At 38.8% G+C, this 19650-nt stretch overlaps 1 protein-coding gene across 2 annotated transcripts in view; it reads left to right on the forward strand.

Annotated features, from left to right (window-relative positions):
- Positions 1-19650, forward strand: part of trappc9 (trafficking protein particle complex subunit 9) — a 273450-nt gene that overhangs the window by 192379 nt on the left and 61421 nt on the right. For both annotated transcript variants that reach the window (XM_042011968.1, XM_042011969.1), the window contains one exon: positions 4447-4537. In XM_042011968.1, the coding sequence (XP_041867902.1) occupies positions 4447-4537 (91 nt within the window). The remainder of the gene's footprint in view (positions 1-4446; positions 4538-19650) is intronic.

The following is a 19650-nucleotide window of genomic DNA, read 5'->3' on the forward strand; positions in this document are numbered from 1 at the left end:
AATTCCTTTGAGAAAATGATTTGTTTTGATTTGATTTGATTTGATTTGATTTGATTCAGTTCGTTCGTTCGTTCGTTCGTTCGTTCATTCGTTTGTTCTTCATTCATTCATTCTCTATACCACTTATTCTAATGCAGGGTTGCTGTGAAGCTGGAGCCTATCCCAGCACTTCGCAGGCGAGAGGCAGGGTACACCTGGACAGGTCACCAGGTCATTGCAGGGCTGAAACAATTATAAACCACTTCAGTCCAATACATTGTTTTATAATTATTTAAATTCGCACTTATAAAAAGTTGCCTAGCTAAGGAAACCAATAAATTGTGGGTGGGCAACAGTGAAGAGGAAAAAAATTCCCTTAAACAGGAAGAGCCTTCCAGTAGATTCAGATGCTATCTGCCTTGACCAGTTGGGAATGAGACATATTAACGGAGGCAATAACTAACAGCATAACACCGGATTAAGAATACCTGCTATGAGACAGCAAATCTAAGCAGATAATACTTGTCCCCAGAACTGCCTGTCAAATTGTTAGTAACCATCATAAGCATCTAATGATGAACTGAGTCTCTGAGATTCTGGTGTTGTGATTATCTTTTTTCTCTTTTATGAAGGCGTAAACACTCCCATCATTATGGGCATTGTTTTATCTCTCTGTGATTTGGCAGCGTGTGGGCACGAATGAAGAAAGAAAATGTCATAGAAAATGTGTTCCCAGCAATCTCCCTTCAGCAAAAAAAGAAATGACAATAATCATCACAATCATAACCATTTCTGAATTTCTTCTGAAGCCGAGCAGTTTGTAGATGCACATGAATCATCCACAGGATTAGTTACAAAAGCTTGAATCCTGTTCTGCTTTCAGGTCTGCTTAAATATGGTTGTCCTCCCCCCATCTCATTCTATTACAGTCAAACTTCTAACAGTCCCACCAGTCACCTTACAACCCACTGGATGCATAAGATGCAAATGTCCCTGTACCGTCGGACACCAGAGGAAACCAATAGAGGGGTCTTTTGCAGAAATTTACATCTGCTTCAGCTGTTAAATGTGACCTACACAGGCTTACACAGGTTTTTTTTTTTTTTTTTAGTATTATTATTTTTGCGGTTGGCTGGTAGATCTAATTACCATTAGGGGAGGGGCTTGAAACTGGGAAAGAGGGAGGCTTTCAAACTGAGTTCCTTTTCAAATAGAGCTGATTCTGATGTTAAGGTAGTTAATAATCCAGTGGTAACGGACTACTACATGTCAGATTGTCCTAAAGTCCAGCCCTGATTCTAACATTTTCCTGTGCAGCTGTCTAAACATTAGAATAGAGCAACATAAAGTCTGCTTGAGTTTAGATTTTTACCTGCATATTATGGAAAACAAGAGTAATGAGAGATTTGATTATGGTGTGTATCATTTTCAGAAGCACTCGCTTGGCCTTGAGCAAAGTAAAAGTCACTTTAATTTGTTATTTAGGAGCTGGCTACAGTATTACTCCTGTTTTGGTAAACATGTTTAGTTGTGATTCGATTTGAAGGGGTTTTCTATATATAACACTGTGAAGTCGTGAGAAAACTACAAGAAGTGAAAACGGGAGTTGATATGTGTGTTGTTTGCAGGTATAGGTGTGTAAGAATAAATGTGTGTTCCCCTTGAGGAGGTTACAGCCATGTTTATAAATCATCCATGAATACAATGTGTGGAAGTGCAGTTCTGTCTCACAAGCTCGCCAAAGCAAGCTCTAAATATCTATTTAACAGTTAGTAATATTGAAAGTGTCTGTAAAGCTGTGTCATACATCCAGATTGCACTTTGTAGAAAATACTGCAGCCAGCTAGAAGCATGTAATACTGGATTAAATGGACACCAGTGCAGATCACCTGCAAGGCAGCATGCTCAGCTGTACACCTCAGGAGCACTGTTTGTATAATGTATAAACTTAGATGGAAAGAACTTCCTGACTGTGGAGGGTTCTAGGCTCTGCTAACCCTCTTTGTCTTAAAACAGTAGCCCAAGCCATTGAAAAGTTTCCAACTACAGCTTACAAGCTACAACTCTTCATAAATAAATAGCCTAAAACTTGACACCGTTTCTTTTTTTTCTAGTCAAAAAACATTTGCTTTGTGAAATTGTGCTATTTTGTAGTTTGTGACATGTAAATTCTTCTGGGCTTGCAGGAAAGGACTTGCTGCATGTGCTGCTTGACGCCCCCAAATCCAGTGTGTATAATATACAAGAGCTAAATGACACCAGCATTTTGGGATCACAGTGACCTTTTCCATCACTATGCACACTCACCAACCACCTACTAATGTTAACACTAATCTAATTAGCCAATCCTGACTTGATGAAGTTCAAAAGTGATCATCCAAACACAGAAGAGAGGGGATTTAAGTAAGTTTGAAAGTGGCATGGTTGTTGGTGCAGCTATCGAGCAACAAATGTGCATGACCTAGCAAGCAATAGCAAGAATAAGCTACATTTTCATTGCAGAGATCTTTGTTCTTCATCAACAGTTTCTGGGAAAAGTCACACCTTGTTCTTGTTTTCTGATATCCAAATGTCACTTTGTCTTTTCTTCTTTTTGATTCTTGGACAGGGTTGATTCACATGCTGTTGCAAGTTCTTGTATTACTTCAACTATTACACTGTCAGCCTCAGAAAGAAGGACTTAAATTAATAATTTTTTCTATTGGTGCTGTAAAACAGCCACACCAGTAATCAGTCATGACACTGGCAGTGGACACTGAACTGAGATGTAGGTAAGTCATAATAAATCAGACTTTGAGTTTTAAAGAGCTTAACAGGAGAATTTAGCCGGTGGATGACTCGTGTTCCTTCCCTCTGTGCATACTCTGCATTCTCCATCAAAGGCTAATAGACACAGGTTTGAAGCTCCGAGCGCTTCATGCCTGAGCCATTATTCTAAATGTCAGCTGTGTAAATGATCAGCAGTGTCCTTATCATCACATATTATCGGGATAATTGCTCTCTGACAGCCGTATTTCTTTTGATGCACTATCCATGCATTGATATCCTCCCCTGTGGTCAGTTTACTGCTGTCATCACAGAAACACACTCCCTGGGGGCCTTTCACAACTAAATGAATAATTTTAATTCTATTACTAAAATTTAAAGCTTTTATAAGTGATTTATTCTTACACACCTATACCTGCAAACAAACACTAGGTGTATTCTATAGTTATTACATGATTACATGGAGAACTGATGGTTTGTGAATTAGTTTTTTCTTTTCTTTATTAATAATACTACTCTTACTACAACAACTACTACTACTACTACTACTAATAATAATAATAATAATTATTTTATCTCATTAATCCTGATTGGACAAGGTAAGAGAAGAAAGAGGGACAAAATTGAGGAAACATCAGCAACAAACTGTAAAATTACAACCAAGAAAGAAAAACAAAAAACAGCTGCTACACTCAAAACTCAAACATCTTAGGGCCTCTTTAAGAAAACAAAGCAGACAATCATCAGGGGCATCTTTTATTTGTTTATTCTAAGTATAATAAATCATATTAAATTAGTTGTTTCCTCTACTTTTGCACCCTGTGAGGAACAAATTGTTTACAGAACCAACATTGGCCCGTTGATAGGGCTGGAGTGAGTGCAGCTGAATGTGTATCTGAAAGAGAAACGTTACCATTTTATATTGTTATTTTTATTAATTAAAACTTAAATTGTAGTTGTGATATTTCTCAAGATGAAGTGCTTTTTATTTAAAACCGTTACATGTGTGGCAGTAATATTCCTTTCTATATCACCTGGAATATGGTTGATAGTTGCACCAATGTATTAAACCAGATTAAAAGACAAGACTCAAGAGAAAAGTGCTTTAAAATCATCATTTGGTCTTAGCTTCATTCCTCAACACAGCCCGAACCCTCTGAGACTAACTTTCTTCAGGGATAGTTCTCTTCACATCTAAATTCACCAGACTTTCAGTCCAGTTCTCATCTTGTTTGACACACCTCAGCCTTTTTTCCTTGTTTCTCCTCATTAATAACGGCTTCTTGACAGCCACCCGTCAATAGAGACATTTTTGTAAAGGTTCATCCCTTGAGTTAGATTGTTTTCTGTATTTTAAATGTTCATGGAAGTTGGATGGTGTTAAGTGGTTTACAAACACATTCCTGTAAAGACAATCAGGTACAAGATCTGGATTTAAATGTAGTAAAATACAGCTGATGTCCAGTTGGGGACTTTTTAAAAAGACCTTCAGAAAGCCTGTAGTATTGCTCAAGACTTCAGGCTGCTTGGAAACAAAACAAATGAGGGTTTGAAGACTTTTCTACATTTCTGTGTTTGTGTATTGTCTTCTAAGTGCAGCATGTGAAATATGTAAATGTAGAGAAGACTTCCTCATGTTTAGTAATCCCTAAAAAGCCTCAGTGATTCTTTATCCATGCTGTTGCCCTTAACGCCACCCACCCATCTCTGCGGCGCCATGGAGAAGCCAGTGTGGAGGGAGTCCTCAACCAGCTGGTCCTGGAGCACCTACAGCTGGCTCCTTTGCAGTGGGGTGAGTTTCTAATCTGTGTGTCTGCTTGCTCCTTTATGGGGTGTGATTATTCATTTACTTCACAACCATAACTGAAAGTTCATGAAGTCAAACTGCTCGTGACAAAAAGTGCAACATGTGACATTTGTTTCAGTTCAATGTCAAGTTAAGTTTGTTTATTTTCCATCCAAGTGTGAGTTGAATTGTGTTGTCTGAGGTTTTGCGTGCTCATCAGTTATCTGGGAGGAGGTGTGATCCTTTATTCACCTGTCAATTAGTGCATGCACCTCCAGAACTGGGCTCAAGCCATGTTTTTTATTTGCATTCATAATCGACTACAGGCTATTTTGGAGAAATGTAGACAGCAGCTTGGGAAATGTGTGAATCACCGGGGGACACAGAATTTGTAAGAGCGCTCTTTGGTCACACCATCTGTGATCATCCTCTGAAATCACTTTTGATTTAGTGCGGGTGTTTGTTTTTGAGATTCCTGGCCTCTCTTTGGGCTCTGCCAGCAATTTGATTCATCAGCTGGGGCTGCCCAGCTTTTGCATAGAGAAAGCAATCTGCAAAAAAGAAGCTTTATGTGTGGAAATTTAGGAATCTAATGAGGTTGAAATAAGGCGCATCGAGAAGAAATGCTTCGCCAAACTCGCCTCTCTGCAGATAGTTTGGTTTTTCCCATGCACATATTTATATGAAACACTTCTTCAACGATAAATATAGTGGTGGCCATTACTTTCTCATGTCTTCTTCTCTGCTATCCCGTTGAGGGACGACCTGTTATAAGCTTGCTGATTGTGAGCTCAGTAATTTGCCTCAGCCCATTAGGAAGCATTCATCAAAGTTGCCAAGACTATCACAGGCTCCATTACAGGCACAGTTGAACTGTTCCCTCCGTGTCTAAAATGTTTGTCCAGTCGGTTGCTTTTAATGCTGCTGTTGCTCTAAAAGGGTTGTAACACTACCAGAACTTCTGCAGAGGAATTCAACTTGCTTGTCATAAATTCTCATTGCAGCTGGGTCTTCGTTTTTCTGATATTTATGCCTCGAACTTATTATTTTAAATGTATACAATTGTACTTTTGATGTTTGAATAATCTGAGGTCTCAGTATTAACTCAGCTATCCACAGACAGCTTGTTTAAACTGGAGCAGTACTAACAGTCAGACTATCTGACTGCATGATGTCTGTCTTATGCATGATGCACCGCCTTTAGATTTCCTTTGCTGTAGATTTAGATGCTGTTTGCATCCATCCAGAAAGTGATTTAATTACATCCTTCACTCTTTGAGAGATGTTTTGTTTGTTTATTTGTTAGATGTTTGAAATACTAATAAGTGTTAGCATTTACCTGCAGTAGATAGCAGTCAGAACTTTCTCTGTTTGGACAATAGAGGAGTTCTGTTAGGGAAGCTAAGCCAGCATACACATAAATAAACTGACATAGTTAAAAATGCTGCCTGTTGTAGCTGCTTTTGTATCATCCATAGATTTTTAGTTTTTCATTTTCCCCTAAGACCACAGTTGTTTTTTTTCCCAAGAAACTGTTTTGGATGTTTTGCTGCTAAATGAATTTCTGTGTGTATTTATGGTGTTCTTTACTATTGGTTGTGACCAGAAACCATGCTGCCTGCTGATGATGCATGTGATGTCGCGATTTGATTGTTGCCAAGCAACAACAACCAAATGCATTGATAAAGATCTCTACAAATTTCAGCCAGATCTTTCTGACTGTGCTGCACTCCCTACTTCCAAAAAGATTCTCAATTAATTTTTATTTTTATTTAATTTATTTCTTCTTAATAGCTCAGAAAGAAGGTCGCTGGTTCCAGCCTCAGCTGGACAGGGGTTTGAACAGCCTGAGTGGAGTTTGCATGTTCTTCCCAGGTACTCCAACTTCTTCCCACCATCCAAAGACATGCATATGTTGGTGCATTCCAGTGGTCTCGGAATTCCGAGCAGCCGAGGATATGTGGCATCTTTACCGGGTAGATGGCGTTCCAGCTGCACCGACTCAAATGAAAAGCCAGAGAATCACAAACCCACTGTAGAAATGTGCACCGTGAGAACAGCAGCCAGTTTTGACGATAATGATTAATAACCCAGATTCAGACGCAATTTCTTTCACAAACAAGCCCTCTGGAATTATCGATGACAACAAGTCGCTGCTGTTTACACTAGAAAACTCAACAAACACAAAATATAAACAATTTTAATAAAGACAGCAATGGACCACAAGTAGTACCATCTTTAAATCTGGTATCTCTGGATCCTCTGAAACTTAAGAGTTTGCCGTTCAGAAAAACATTTCCGGCAAACTTCTAAGTTTCAAGGACAACTGGAATGCACCATTAGGTTAACTGGTCACTTTAATTTCCCACCAGGAATGAGTGTGAGGGTCAGTGGTTGTTTGTCTCGTGACCCTGTGATGGACTGGCGACCTGTCCAGGGTATACCCATGGAAGCTGGAGCTAATCTCATCAAGTCCTGCTTATTGCTGGGATTAGCTCCAGCTTCTATGGGATCCTGAATTGGACTAAGCGGTATGGAAAATCTATGGATGAATGGAACTTATACTGTATTAATATGATCTAACTTTTGGGTAATGTTAATACAGTTTAGAAAATGTTTTGACACTCTTGACTGGTACAAGACGTTAGTGTTGATGGGAACGTTTTCCTTAATTCTCCAAACTCAGAGTGCTTTCTACACTCATACTACATACTGGTACTTCACCCAGTCTCACTTTTTAATCAATAAATAATTAAATGGAGGAATAAATAGACAGTCATCACTGGATTGTTTCTAGTTTTAATGTAGATAGTTTTCATGGAGACGCTTCTTTGTGTGCTTTCTGTTAAATACTATTAAGCTCATTGCACCTCCCTTAGATGAGTCACAGAAGCTGCGCTCTACAGCAAGTGTTAAGTCTTATTTAAAAAGTAGAGCCAAATGAGAAATTTATAATCAATGATTACACGGTTGATGCAAAAGAAAACTTTGCATTTGTGTTGTTTTTTTAGTCATAGAAAACTAGATAAAAAAATCTCTTTTTAAATTTTATTTAAAGCACATCTCGGAAACATGAGGTAGATTATTTAAACAATGTAAAAGTCAGAAATGATCCTCTGAAGGTGCTGGAGTCTGCCCTTCAATGGCCACCCCCTGATGGAAACATGTGCTTTGTTTCACGCCACGTTCCAGTCAAAGAGGATCATGTTTTTTTCACTTCATTTTGAGCAGTGGAACAACTTGCGGTGGAACTGGATGAGAATCATCCGTGAACATGTGGGCAGGGTGGCTCAGGGAAAAATAATTAACAGGGATGTTCCCAGGCTTCCTCACACTTGAACATGAGCAGTGCATGAATACAAGCTGTGAAAAAAACACAGGAGCAAGTGAGGCATCAGCTTCTGGAGATGCCGAGTAGTCAGGATGCTTGTCTTTTAATCTGCCTGCTTTTCTACTGATCTATTTTAGTTGTGTCCTGACCAGCACCTCTCAGCCTGAGATCCCAGTGAACCATGGCGTCTTCTTTAACAGGCAACTGAGTAAATGTCAGGAAAATCTTCCAAGGACAGCTGAACTTTATTTGGGGTTAATCAGAGTCTCTTGTGTACCCAAGAAGAAGTATTAGTTTTAGGGTGAGGACACTTATGCAGGCAGCATGTTTTACTAGAGGATTGTGTGTATCATATGTAAGAAACTCCATAACTTACTCTGTTGTTACTCTGTCTGAAATCTATCAAATATGACTTAAACCAGCCTAATGTGCTTCCTTTCATCACAATTACATTTTTAAGCCTCTAATGCAGGATTTTTTTAATATCCACTGTTTATATGTAAACACACATTTGTTTGCCTTTGATGCTTTCTCAGCACCAAACACACATGGCAGATATTCTATTACAATTAGCTCCAAAATTGTGGAAATATGACTTTTTAATGTTTTAATCAATGAATGAAGACCATTATAATAATGTTGCAGCTATTATCACATTCTTCTCAAACTGTTTAATTGTTAATTGTGACAGGCCTACACAGTAGCTCCAGATGCAACACCAGAAAAGACAATGACACATTAAAAACAATAATAATAATAATAATATAATAACATATAATCAGAAAACAAAACATTAAACTTCTGTCGACACATTTACTCTGGATTTCAGTGCTAGAATTGACAGTTTTAACTGGGTCATCAATTATAAAATACAAACCAACAACAGTTTTGAAGAAACCGATGATCACAGGCAATGATGATGTTTCAGGACCACCTAAGCCACCCCAGCTGTAAGCCTGATCACAAAGGAAAGGTAGAAAGATTATTTTCTAGAAACTGAGACTTACTGCAGTCCAGCCCAAAAGTAACAAACACAAAGACCATTTCTTTAGCAACATGCTGGTACAGGACGAAGTTCCACAGGTGGAAAAATTGCATTTTGCAGACTTGTTTTTGCTCACAGATGCTTTTCCTCACGCTGGAGCTACAAGAAAAAGGCTCTGACAACTCTGTCTGAGCTCAGTCAGCTGTGAAGCGTGAGAAGCCTGATGCCTTGTGATTTGCTTCCATAAAAAACTCTATGAATATTTAATCCCACCATTTCCACTTTTTGGAGAACACGGAAAGTGCCAGAATCTGTTGTATGGTTTTGTGTTTGTTTATAAGCTCATTATTACTGCTGAAAGACGACGACAAACAGGTCATTAGGAAACAAAACCTCTGGGCAGGATCAGCCCCACGGTTACATCAGTAAGAACGTGAGAAAGTCAGATCATATATGATGAAATTCAGTGCTTAAACACAAACGATTGTTTGATTTTTTTAATTAGTGACACATCCTTTTGTCCCCACAGAATTTTGTTTCTTAAGCTTAGAGAAATGGCTGCAAAGAAATAAAAATGGATTAATTTTCTGAGTCTGTGGTAAGCCTTTTTGAAAGAAAACAAAAAAAAATTGAACATAAATGCATATAAATAAAAGGACCAAAAGGTTTTATTTAGGATCCTCGCCTAAAATATGTTGACTTATTTTCTTTCTGTGTTTGATTTTACTGATGCTTCAATTCTGCACAAATTCCTGCTGCTCTGTTTTGTTTTATTGAGAGGAGGGACTCACTACTGAGACTTCTGCCCACTATTCACATTTACAGCGTAATTAATTCATGGACATGTTTTGTAAATATGATTGATTACTTTAAAATCCACTGCAATATGGGTGTGGATTGATCTCTGCTTATTACAGTCATTTCATGTGCGGCTCGAGTGGTCTGTCAGCCTGTCGCTGAAGAACCCGTCCACTAAGCTGCATACATTCACTGTGGATTTCATGGTGCTGTGGAAGAGGGAAGACAGTTTTACAAACAATCCAAATGTCAGCAGAGCTGCTTTGGATGTTCTCAGCAGCTGTTTTCCAGCAGGCTGCTGCCTAACTGGTTTAGTTATCTGTGACCAAATTTTATTGCACTTTCAAAAACTAAGAAATTCTGACCGACAGTCAGATAGAAGAACATGGATGGAAAGCTGCAGGATGGAAGACTTGAATTTAGGATGATGATATCTGCTCATATCTATTGCAGAAAATATTTTGAACTCCTTTTTAAACCACATGATCCCCTCATCCATCCCCCTTTTTAGGTCTCTGCTCAAAATTGGCATATCCATAATGAAATAAGTATTTCTCCACAAACGCAGTTTATTTTAATACTGTTGGAGTCGTAGTAAAAGGAGATCGGCTATGTAATTATCGGCATATATGTTTCCGGTAAAGAATAAATGAAGATGGCACACAGCACAAATGCAAAAAAGTTTCAGGCTTGCCTGAAAAACAACACTTCCAGTATGTGAAACCTCTGCAAAGGCTAACTCTGATGATGTAGAGACAATTCAGGTGAGGTCTCTAAAATGGCCATTTTGGTACAGTTTGACACCATCTGTTCTCAACGTCCTCCAACTGGGAGACCTGGTTCTGGAACGTTAAACAACAATATTGTTGAAGTAAGACAACCAAGTGACCGAATCTGATGCTCCCAAATAAAAGAAAGAATAGTTATTAGATTGATATATTTACATTTTTACAACATTTAAGAGGACTATAAAGAATTATTTCATTCAGTCACTCATCTAAAGCTTATTCAGAATCCAGAATTGGTGGTTTCAACTGGTTGCCTCAGAGTTGTTTAATCATCTTGCCAAATAACCGTTCACCTGACCAATCAGAGCAGAGCTCTCTGAGGGTGTGATGCCCTCATGGCAAGTAAAAAATGGATTTGGACGGGAAGTGATGAAGTGGATGCAGTTAAATGAGCTGGACTATTATTGGTCCTGTGGGAAAAACTGAATTCCTGTAACATGGATTGTTTGGTGCAAAGAAAATTAGCTTAAAGTAAAAAAGGAAAAGAGAAAATCGTGCAGTAATTCCTATATTTACTTTGACTTTTGTAACTGTGCGAACCTAATGAACCTAAGACATTTTAACTTCATTTTCTTTGTTAATATACTTTTTTTTATTGCAGCACTGTACAGTATATAAGGTAATGAATGTAATTACAAACATGTAGCATCAGCATATAATTGTGATCATGAAGTTTAAGAGTAGCTTGAAATTCTTAGCTCATCAAACCATATGCTAATGTGCTTGCTGTGGGAGCCCCTAACAATCACTACAATACAGAATTATTTTGAAAACTTTACGGTGCAAAAAGAAACTATAAATTAACTTTGTTCAGAGGTGCTGTCGACCTCTCTGGGCTCAGAGACATCTGTGATGGACCATCACGCACTGGAATTGTGTTGCGGTCACACTAGTTAGTGTTCCAGAAGAAATTAACTCATTGAGCTTCAGATAGAAAATAAATATTTCCATCTGGACTGAGATCAGCAACAGGTCCAAAATCCAGGCTGTGTGGTGGTAAGGGGATATACAGCAACATCTGCTGCCTTTAAGACCAGATCTTTTCCAGGTATGTCCATGCATAGATAAAGGAAAACCACAAGAAGACATGGACACAGAAAAGAAAAGGAACTAGAGAACACTTTAGAATGGGTTGCAGGCCTGAAGTGCAGAGGTGTGTATTGGCAAATATATTTGCAAATTTAATTTCTTGTTCATAGTGTTTACAGTAAAGAAAATCTCATTTTTATCATGTGGATTTGATTTAGATAATCTTCATGTAGCAGACTTTTGTGGATCAGTGTTGTTTTTCTGCCCCGTTCAGCCTGTTTATGGCTGTACCAAAGCAGAGGCTGAAGCCATCATGCTTGAATGCGGACTTTGCACCTGTTCCCTCCCCCCACCTTCACTCTGCCACCAGGAGCCCATTTCAACAGAATACAAATTTACCCATGAATGGAAAGACAAATGTTTAGCCTCGGAGAGAGCTGGAAAGAGAAGGGTGGGGGCCTCGCTGTAAAAGGTGGACAGATAATTCAATAAGAAAGCACTTGTGAACTGACTCCCACATTTTCTCCCCCTTTCGCCGTCCACACACACAGATGGCCATTTGGAGCAGTTACAGACTGTGGTTTTTCAACACACACAAGAGACACCTCATGAAATAATATGCCTTTAAGCTTTTGTCAGGTGCTCAACTGCCATGAGTACAGCAGGTTTGACAAATGGTTCTGCCAAACAGCCCGGACCCTCCTAATGCTGAAGTCCTGTCGTGGTGATGATGATTAGAAGCACTGACCTGAGAGGGAAGGTGGGAACGAATGCATGCATGGCTGAGATGACAGAGAAGTGTTCTGACTGCACCAGTAGCGGGTCATATGTCACATCTGCAAACACATCACTTCTAGGCTCTCATGCAGTTATCTGCACAGCAGTGATTGGGCCTGTGAGAGATGATAAAATAGCCTTCCTTAAACCCATCTAACTGTAGGAGATCAGTCCAGTGTGCTACCAGGCTCCTTGGAAAGCAAACACATCCATCAGCTGTTGTGTCTTTCCACATTTTTTTTTCAGAGTAACTGCTTCTGTGACTAGCCTAGTCTGGGAGGTTAGGTCCCAGGTTTACTGTGCTAGACAAACCAGCATGTGGTCTCAAAACCTAAATAGCTCTGATGGTTCCAGCTCTGCAGGTGAGGACCTAGAACTGTGCTGCAGAAATTATTTTTAAAAGGTGGAGTTTTGCACACCTTTAGGAGATTATGTGAATTGCCATTGAAATGAACAAAGTCCTGGTTTAATCATGTAAAAATGCACACGTGGGAAAATGAGGTGTTTGTGAACATTAAAAGAAAGAAATTAACACCCAAAAATTTTCTTTCCAAAGTTGGAAAGGATTAGTAAATCTGCCCCCACCTGCCGAGGGTAGCTCGACTCAAACTTTAATTAAAAACAACTAAAGAAACAAGCGTCTGTTTATGCTTTACTCTGGACATGAAGGACAAGCTGTAGCTGTTAGACCAAAAGGTTTTCCATTTTTGCCAGGACATAAACAAGCATATTACTACCCTCCACCTACCGCACCACCCTCCCACCGGAGCGCTGATAGGTTTAAATTTGCAGCGAGTGTGTGGCCCATTTGGCTGACTGATGGGCACTAGGAGGAGCAGTGGGTAGGTACAGACTGATATATCTGCTTGTTTTTCAGCTCTGTCACGCAGCTCCGTCAGTCAGCTATCCTAAAGGTCTCCTACTGAAGCCAGAGTGAGATACTAAGAGGATTCACACCTTTTCAAAAGACTCACTCAGTCTCTAGGGCCAGTGTATGTGATTTACAGAGGCAGTGCTGACTCAGAAAGGCTAAGATGGGTGTGTGGATGGAGACAAAGATAGCTGTGCTTGTGATAAGTGCATTATCATGAGGTAACGTGGTCCTCAGTATGAAAATGATTCTTTCTCCCAGGTAGCAGATTATCTGAGAAGTGTTTTGAATTGTTTTTCAGCCATTTAATTAACTCATTATGAAAGTGAGTAATGTTTCCTACACATTGTCCCATTAGGGATTACCATAACACAAGACTGTTTAACAATGAATTATTAATATATTTCTACCACGTTAAGGGACGCAGGCATGAAAGGGTCATTTGTTCTACTTTGGCTGGAATCACCAGTTTCATCCTGTCACCCTGGAAGCTTTAATGTGGAAATGAGAGCAAAGAGTGGAGTGGGCCACTCTGATTGCTTTTCTAGCCTTTCTTTTTCCTCTGTGGGCCTGTGTGGATGGAGAGTTAGCACATTTAACAGGCTTGGAGCATCTGTTTATGGGGCATTTATCATGGCTACAGAATAATCAGGACTGTCAGTGCATCAGTTTGGGTGAGCAAAGGAAATTAATCAAAACTCCTCCGGCCTGCCATAGAAAGTACACTACACCCGCACCCATTCATTTAGACTCGTGGGATGGGAGACGGAGAAAAGAATGAAAAACCTAAGTAAATGGAGGAAGATTCGGTTAGTCTGAAAGGTTGATAAATTGTAGAGATTAGATTAAGAAAAGATTCTCACATTCTGTGTTCAGATTAATGTTAAAAGTGCCATCAGTCTCATAACGTAGACATTTAGGGCAAAAACACAAAGTTGTACTTTGTCTTCAGTGCTGAGTGAAAGTCTTAAGCAACCCCTAATTTTTAACCCTCTCAGACAAGCTTTCTTGTCACTACTTTAAGTAGTCTCCAGGAATAGTTCTCCAGGCTTCTTAGAGGCTCTTTGGATGTTGGCTGCCTTTTGTTGTGTTTTCTGTCAAGATGATCCCACACTGTTTCAGTAGTGTTGAGGTCTTTGCTCTGGGAGGGATTCATTACTCCATCAGACCTGTTGTCACTGATTTTCTTCTTGTGTAATTTGGCAAACCTCAGCTGTATTTCCCTGTTTTGCTTTAAAAATGGCTTCTTGACAGCCACCATTCATGGAGGCCATTTCTGCTGATGCCTCAGTGTACAGTAGTAGAGATTCACATGCATCTCTCAGGTCCGTTATCTGGTCTTTGCTGGATATTTTTTCTGAAGGGTGTCCTTTTCGGATCCTGCTGTTAATAGTTTTTTAGACATGACCCTTATTTTTTTTATCCTCCATTTGTCGTGTTTCCTTCAAATTCCTCAGGACCAGCAGTGAATCACATTGACATTTGCAAAGTTTCCAGCTAATAGTTTTGTGGGAATCAACTTGTTGGTGCAAAAATACAATTTTATATTTTTTAGTTATCCTTGGATTTTTCATGCAGCTTAAGAAATGGGAACAACCTTTTTCAACAGGCTGCTCATAACAAAGTTTATAACTATATAATGTAAAATTGGTTCTTTGCTAAGTTGCTTGTTGCATATCAGCAAAAGACTTAGAAATACTAACTGATGCTTAAATTATCCGAAGGTTGTTGTTAAGGGGCCTAACAAACAAAGAACCCCTTTAAAAAACAGTCCATTACAAGCATTGAACTGAATATGAGTCAACATGTTGGTAACTTTAAAAACTTACAAGACAGTCTTGACAGCTTGGAAGCAATTTATAAAGAAATTAGAGGAGGCTCAAGACCTTTGTGCACTACTTTGTTTAACAATGCAAACTACACTGAAAATCGTTGTTAAACTTAAAGTCTTCTATAATTTGTCAAGTTAAATGTTTTTCCATCCAAAGTGATTTACAGTATGGCTTCAGCCTTCATTTACTTCCTTTGTTCATGCTCTTTTCCCACCATTTCCTAAATGTATTTTCAGCTTGAACCCATTTCTCTTCTCCAGCCCAGTATCAAATAAAACCGCCTCTTTTATTGATTTCTTTAGAGGAAACAAGAGTATCCCCAACGGCTGCTTTTTCATCCCCGAATGACAGATTAACTGACATTTCTAAACACAACCAAGTCCAGCCTCTGGTCTCATTGTGGAAACGTTAAGCCACCCTAATTTTAATGCTACCAAGAAGAAAAAAAAGGTATTGTGACACAACTCTTTAAGCAGCTGGGGTGAAGGAGATAAGCTTTGCAACTTGAGGCACCATCAATTCTCCACTGCTTGAAGCAGAAACAGAAGCATAGCATCCTCTTTGTTTTATTTAGCTTTAATCAGAATGTTGACTTGCATTTAAATCCTTGATTCAAGGAGTGTTAAAGTTAAAGTGAGTGTCCAGTGTAGGAATAGTTTGTTTGACCTCTAATCAGCAAATATAACGGCTATTATGAAAGGTTGAAAGAGTCAAAACTTTACAGTTAACTTGTATGCCCCAAGTTTTTTTCTTTTCAGTTAAAGAAGTCTCATAATGTCCAAAATATTTGTGATTCCAATTTTGGCTCCCCTGATCATTGATTGTTGTGTCCTTGGGCAAGACACTTCGCCCTCCTTGCCAGCCAGCATCACTGGTAAAAGAATGTGTATGAATGTTTTGTGGTCGGAGAGTCTGTTTGCAGCGTTTCTGCCTGTTTCAGGGCAGCTGTGGCTTCACATGTACCATACCATCAAGTGCTGTCAGTGCCATCAGCAATAAAGTGCAGTATAAAAATATTCCTTTTATTATTATTATTATTATTATTATTATTAGCTTGAAAACAATCTGAAATAGTAAAGATTCTGCAGAGAAAAGATGGGACTGAATGGAAAAATGCAATACATTAATCAATAAATGCATTTACTTGGACTTTTGTCTCAATGAAGACAAAATAAATGCAAGACATTTCATGTTCTGTCTTGATTTTATAACAAACATCCAGTATTGCATTTCAAACCTGCTACACATTTAAAAAAATGTTGAATAAGGGGGTGAATTTGGGTTTAAAATTGAGTTTAAAAAAAGGTACTAATTTGATGTTGGCAAGTGATTGTAATTGTGATAAAAGCAGCCCACATGAAGGGTGCAAAGTGGACTTACTATCTATCGATAAACTGGACAGAAAATAATGTTTAAAAAAAACAATTTATCAAAAAATATTTGAAGGTAAGTGTATATTTCTGCATCCAAATTGCATTTTCTCTAAAAATTATTCAAAGAATTTAGTCATTTCCTATGAACACCTATGATCTCTGATAACTCATCGCTTAATAGCTAATATAGTTATGTGGGCAACGGTCTGGGAAACGGATTTGTATTAAAAATTATATTCACAAATTGCATTTTAGACAAAAAAGAAAAAAAGCCTCATGTCAACCACATGTAGCAACAACCTCTCTGGGCTCAGATACATCTGGGCTGGATCGTACATCATACACTGAAATGCTGTATTAACGAACTCAGTAGCTGTACCAGGTAACTGACCCATAACAGCGTGACTGTGAAACGTTATGAGGATTAAATTAATTTAAACATCACGTGCATTTCCGAACTTCATCGTGGACTAATTTTCCATAAATGACTGAAAACATTCAGGTCAGAAAACAGTTAAACTTTTTAAATGTCCTGATGAAAACTGTTTCATTCAGTTTAGTCATTCTAAATATGCTTAAAGTTCAGATCTCAGAGAAGATTGAGTCCATTTTAAGCCGTAATATGATTACAATGGCGGTAGATGCTGCTTGTTTAGCTGTGCTCATTTCCGCACAGGGAACCTGAAATGACTTCCATTGTGACAAGAGGATGAGATAAAAATAAAATATCTACTTAAAATTATTTACCGTTTTTAAAGTGATACACTTATTAGTTTTAGTAGTAAAAAAAAAAGAAAGAAAAAAAAAAGCCCAGTAGCGTTTCACATTATTCCTGGACATCTTTAGAGCCGTTCAGTCTTTTGACGAGGTTGGCATGTGACATAACCCCTCAGAGGCAGACGGCTCTCCACTGCAGCATCTGTCGCTATTGATCCTCCTCAACGATGCTTTAGTACCACAGATCTGATGTCAGCTCTTCACTCACATGATTGACGTAGCCCATGTGTTTCTTCAGTTTCAGTAAATCTTTGTTTTTTTCTTTTTCTGTGCTTCTGTGGGAGGAAACTGTAAGGTCTTCTGCCTGTTTCATTCGGTTGTCCATCACGTTACTCCCCTCCAGCAATCTTTTCGTCAGTCCAAGCCTCTCACATATATTACTGACTTTTAGGATTTATGTCAGAGGAAGATCAACATGAATCAGCAATGGTTAATCTGATATACGTAAAAGGAATTCATGCAATATTGTTTAGATTTGCATAGCATCAGTTCTTCTTTCTGACATGCCACACATCTTTTTCCAAGTTAATGCTAAGAAATCGTACCATTGGCCAGCAAAGGATTCACAGGAACAAAAGGCCTTTATGACTGATTCAAACGTGTCAGTGCAGGTAACTGACACTTTGGTGTTAAGTTGATCGATCCTACCAACTTTGCTGACAGATTTCTGGCCCTGACACACCCTGGCCATTGCTGTAGCAAGACACCTACAGACCTACTGGGTGTACGCTGTTTACCTGTCATTCCTCTCTGTGCTGGGAAACAAACTGTACCCTCCAGAGCACAAAGAGTGTGTGTGCAGAGCTTGCTACAGAAATATGTGCTGGGTGACAGCATATTATGGGGAGACTCAGAAAGCCATAAAGCATCATTGCAGCTTCCCACTGTGCCTGTATAGCATCGAAGGTGTATTTTGGGAAACACTTGACGAGAATACTTTGCCACAATGTCACATTATCTTTTTCTATCAGTGCGTGTCTGTTTATCTAGTGTCTGGGCTGTTTTTCCCTCTCATTTGCAACAATGAACATACAAATGAGTTTTAAAACTGCGATTGCTCAGTCTCGTGGTGGTGTTGGTAACGACTGGAGGCAAATTTGCTTTTTCAGACTGACATGGTAAGATAAAAGCATTATGGCTCCGCAGATGAAGTGAAATATGCTGGCAGACAGCCTGATTAATCACTAATGATAGTCATGATTGTTGCCTGTCTGCAGAACACTGACTTCTATCATTAGCAATTGGCCCCATTGTCACTCATTAGTAGCTTTCATAACTGTCAAGGGTACATCTTCTGATTCACAGCACAACTATAAAGCTAAATGAGACAACCCAGCAAATAACTCAATGCTTGTTTCAAATTGATCTGACCCCATTAAAAATGTTAACTTGCAGATTGTTATGTCACATTCTCATAAAACAATGAGCATTTAATAAATCATACCGATTAAAAAAAATTTATACCGAACTTCAGTGCACACACAGAAAATGACAGTAGTTCCAGTGATTAAAAGCACAGCTTTACATCATGCACCGTCCTTTGTGTAGCTCCTTTCTGATAAAGAATCTGCTTGAATCTTGAGAAAAACTAGAAGCACTCAGAAAGTGCAGAACTCCATCAAGCCATGGCCTTTTACCAATGATTGTGGGCACTGTTTTTTAGTTAGAAGCTCTAATGACAAAATTCCCATAGTAATTTAATCCCCATAGTAAAAAATCCTGGATCCATCTGGATCACCCCCAACATCTCATCACTTGTTCATTATTCCATTTCTGAGATTCCCTTAAAATTTATCAAAATCCGCCCTTAACTTTTTGAGTTATGTTGCAAACAGACAGACGAACCAACGCCACCGAATACAAGACCTCCGTTTTGCAGAGGTAACAAACAGCTGAGTGCTATTTGCATCTGCATATTAACATATTTCCTGTTAAACAGAAGCTGGGGGCCCTTCTTCCTCCTCCTCTTCCAGCCCAGACTCCTCAGATTACTCAGCTTCTGGTGGATCCTTACAATCAGCCATTAAGATGGGTCAAGTTCTAGAGAAGCAGTTATCTTCCTGTAATGTTTCTCATTGTGTTAAATATCTCAGAAACAGAGATAAATATCAGCTTGATGCAAAGTTATGAGGTTAATACTATGTTACTCTTCCTTACTGGAGTTGGTCCAAACAGTAGCAACCAAGTTACACCCTCGACTCCAGGAAAGCCGTGCTACTAGAGGCTGCTGTTTGCGGAAAGATTGTAGTTCTAAACATTATCAAGTATCTGCAGTCCGTTTGGTTCATTTATCTAAGGTGGATGAATCTCATTGGTTTGTCTGGACACAAAGTTTTAAAAATGGTAAATAAAGGCCTGGCAAGAGCTGGTGGTTTAACCTCTAAAATAGTTTTTTTTCCATGTTTATATATGTTGAGAATTGAATTCTTTTATGGACAGTATGGACTTTTACAGAAAACTGATGTTTTTTGAGGCCAGAGATATGAAAGTGGTTTAGATATTTTACTACAGGATAAGTGATTAATGCAGAGTAATCATTTACACAGTGATAATTAAGG

This window comes from Melanotaenia boesemani, chromosome 17 (genome assembly GCF_017639745.1).
Source record: "Melanotaenia boesemani isolate fMelBoe1 chromosome 17, fMelBoe1.pri, whole genome shotgun sequence".
Classification (NCBI taxonomy): domain Eukaryota; kingdom Metazoa; phylum Chordata; class Actinopteri; order Atheriniformes; family Melanotaeniidae; genus Melanotaenia; species Melanotaenia boesemani.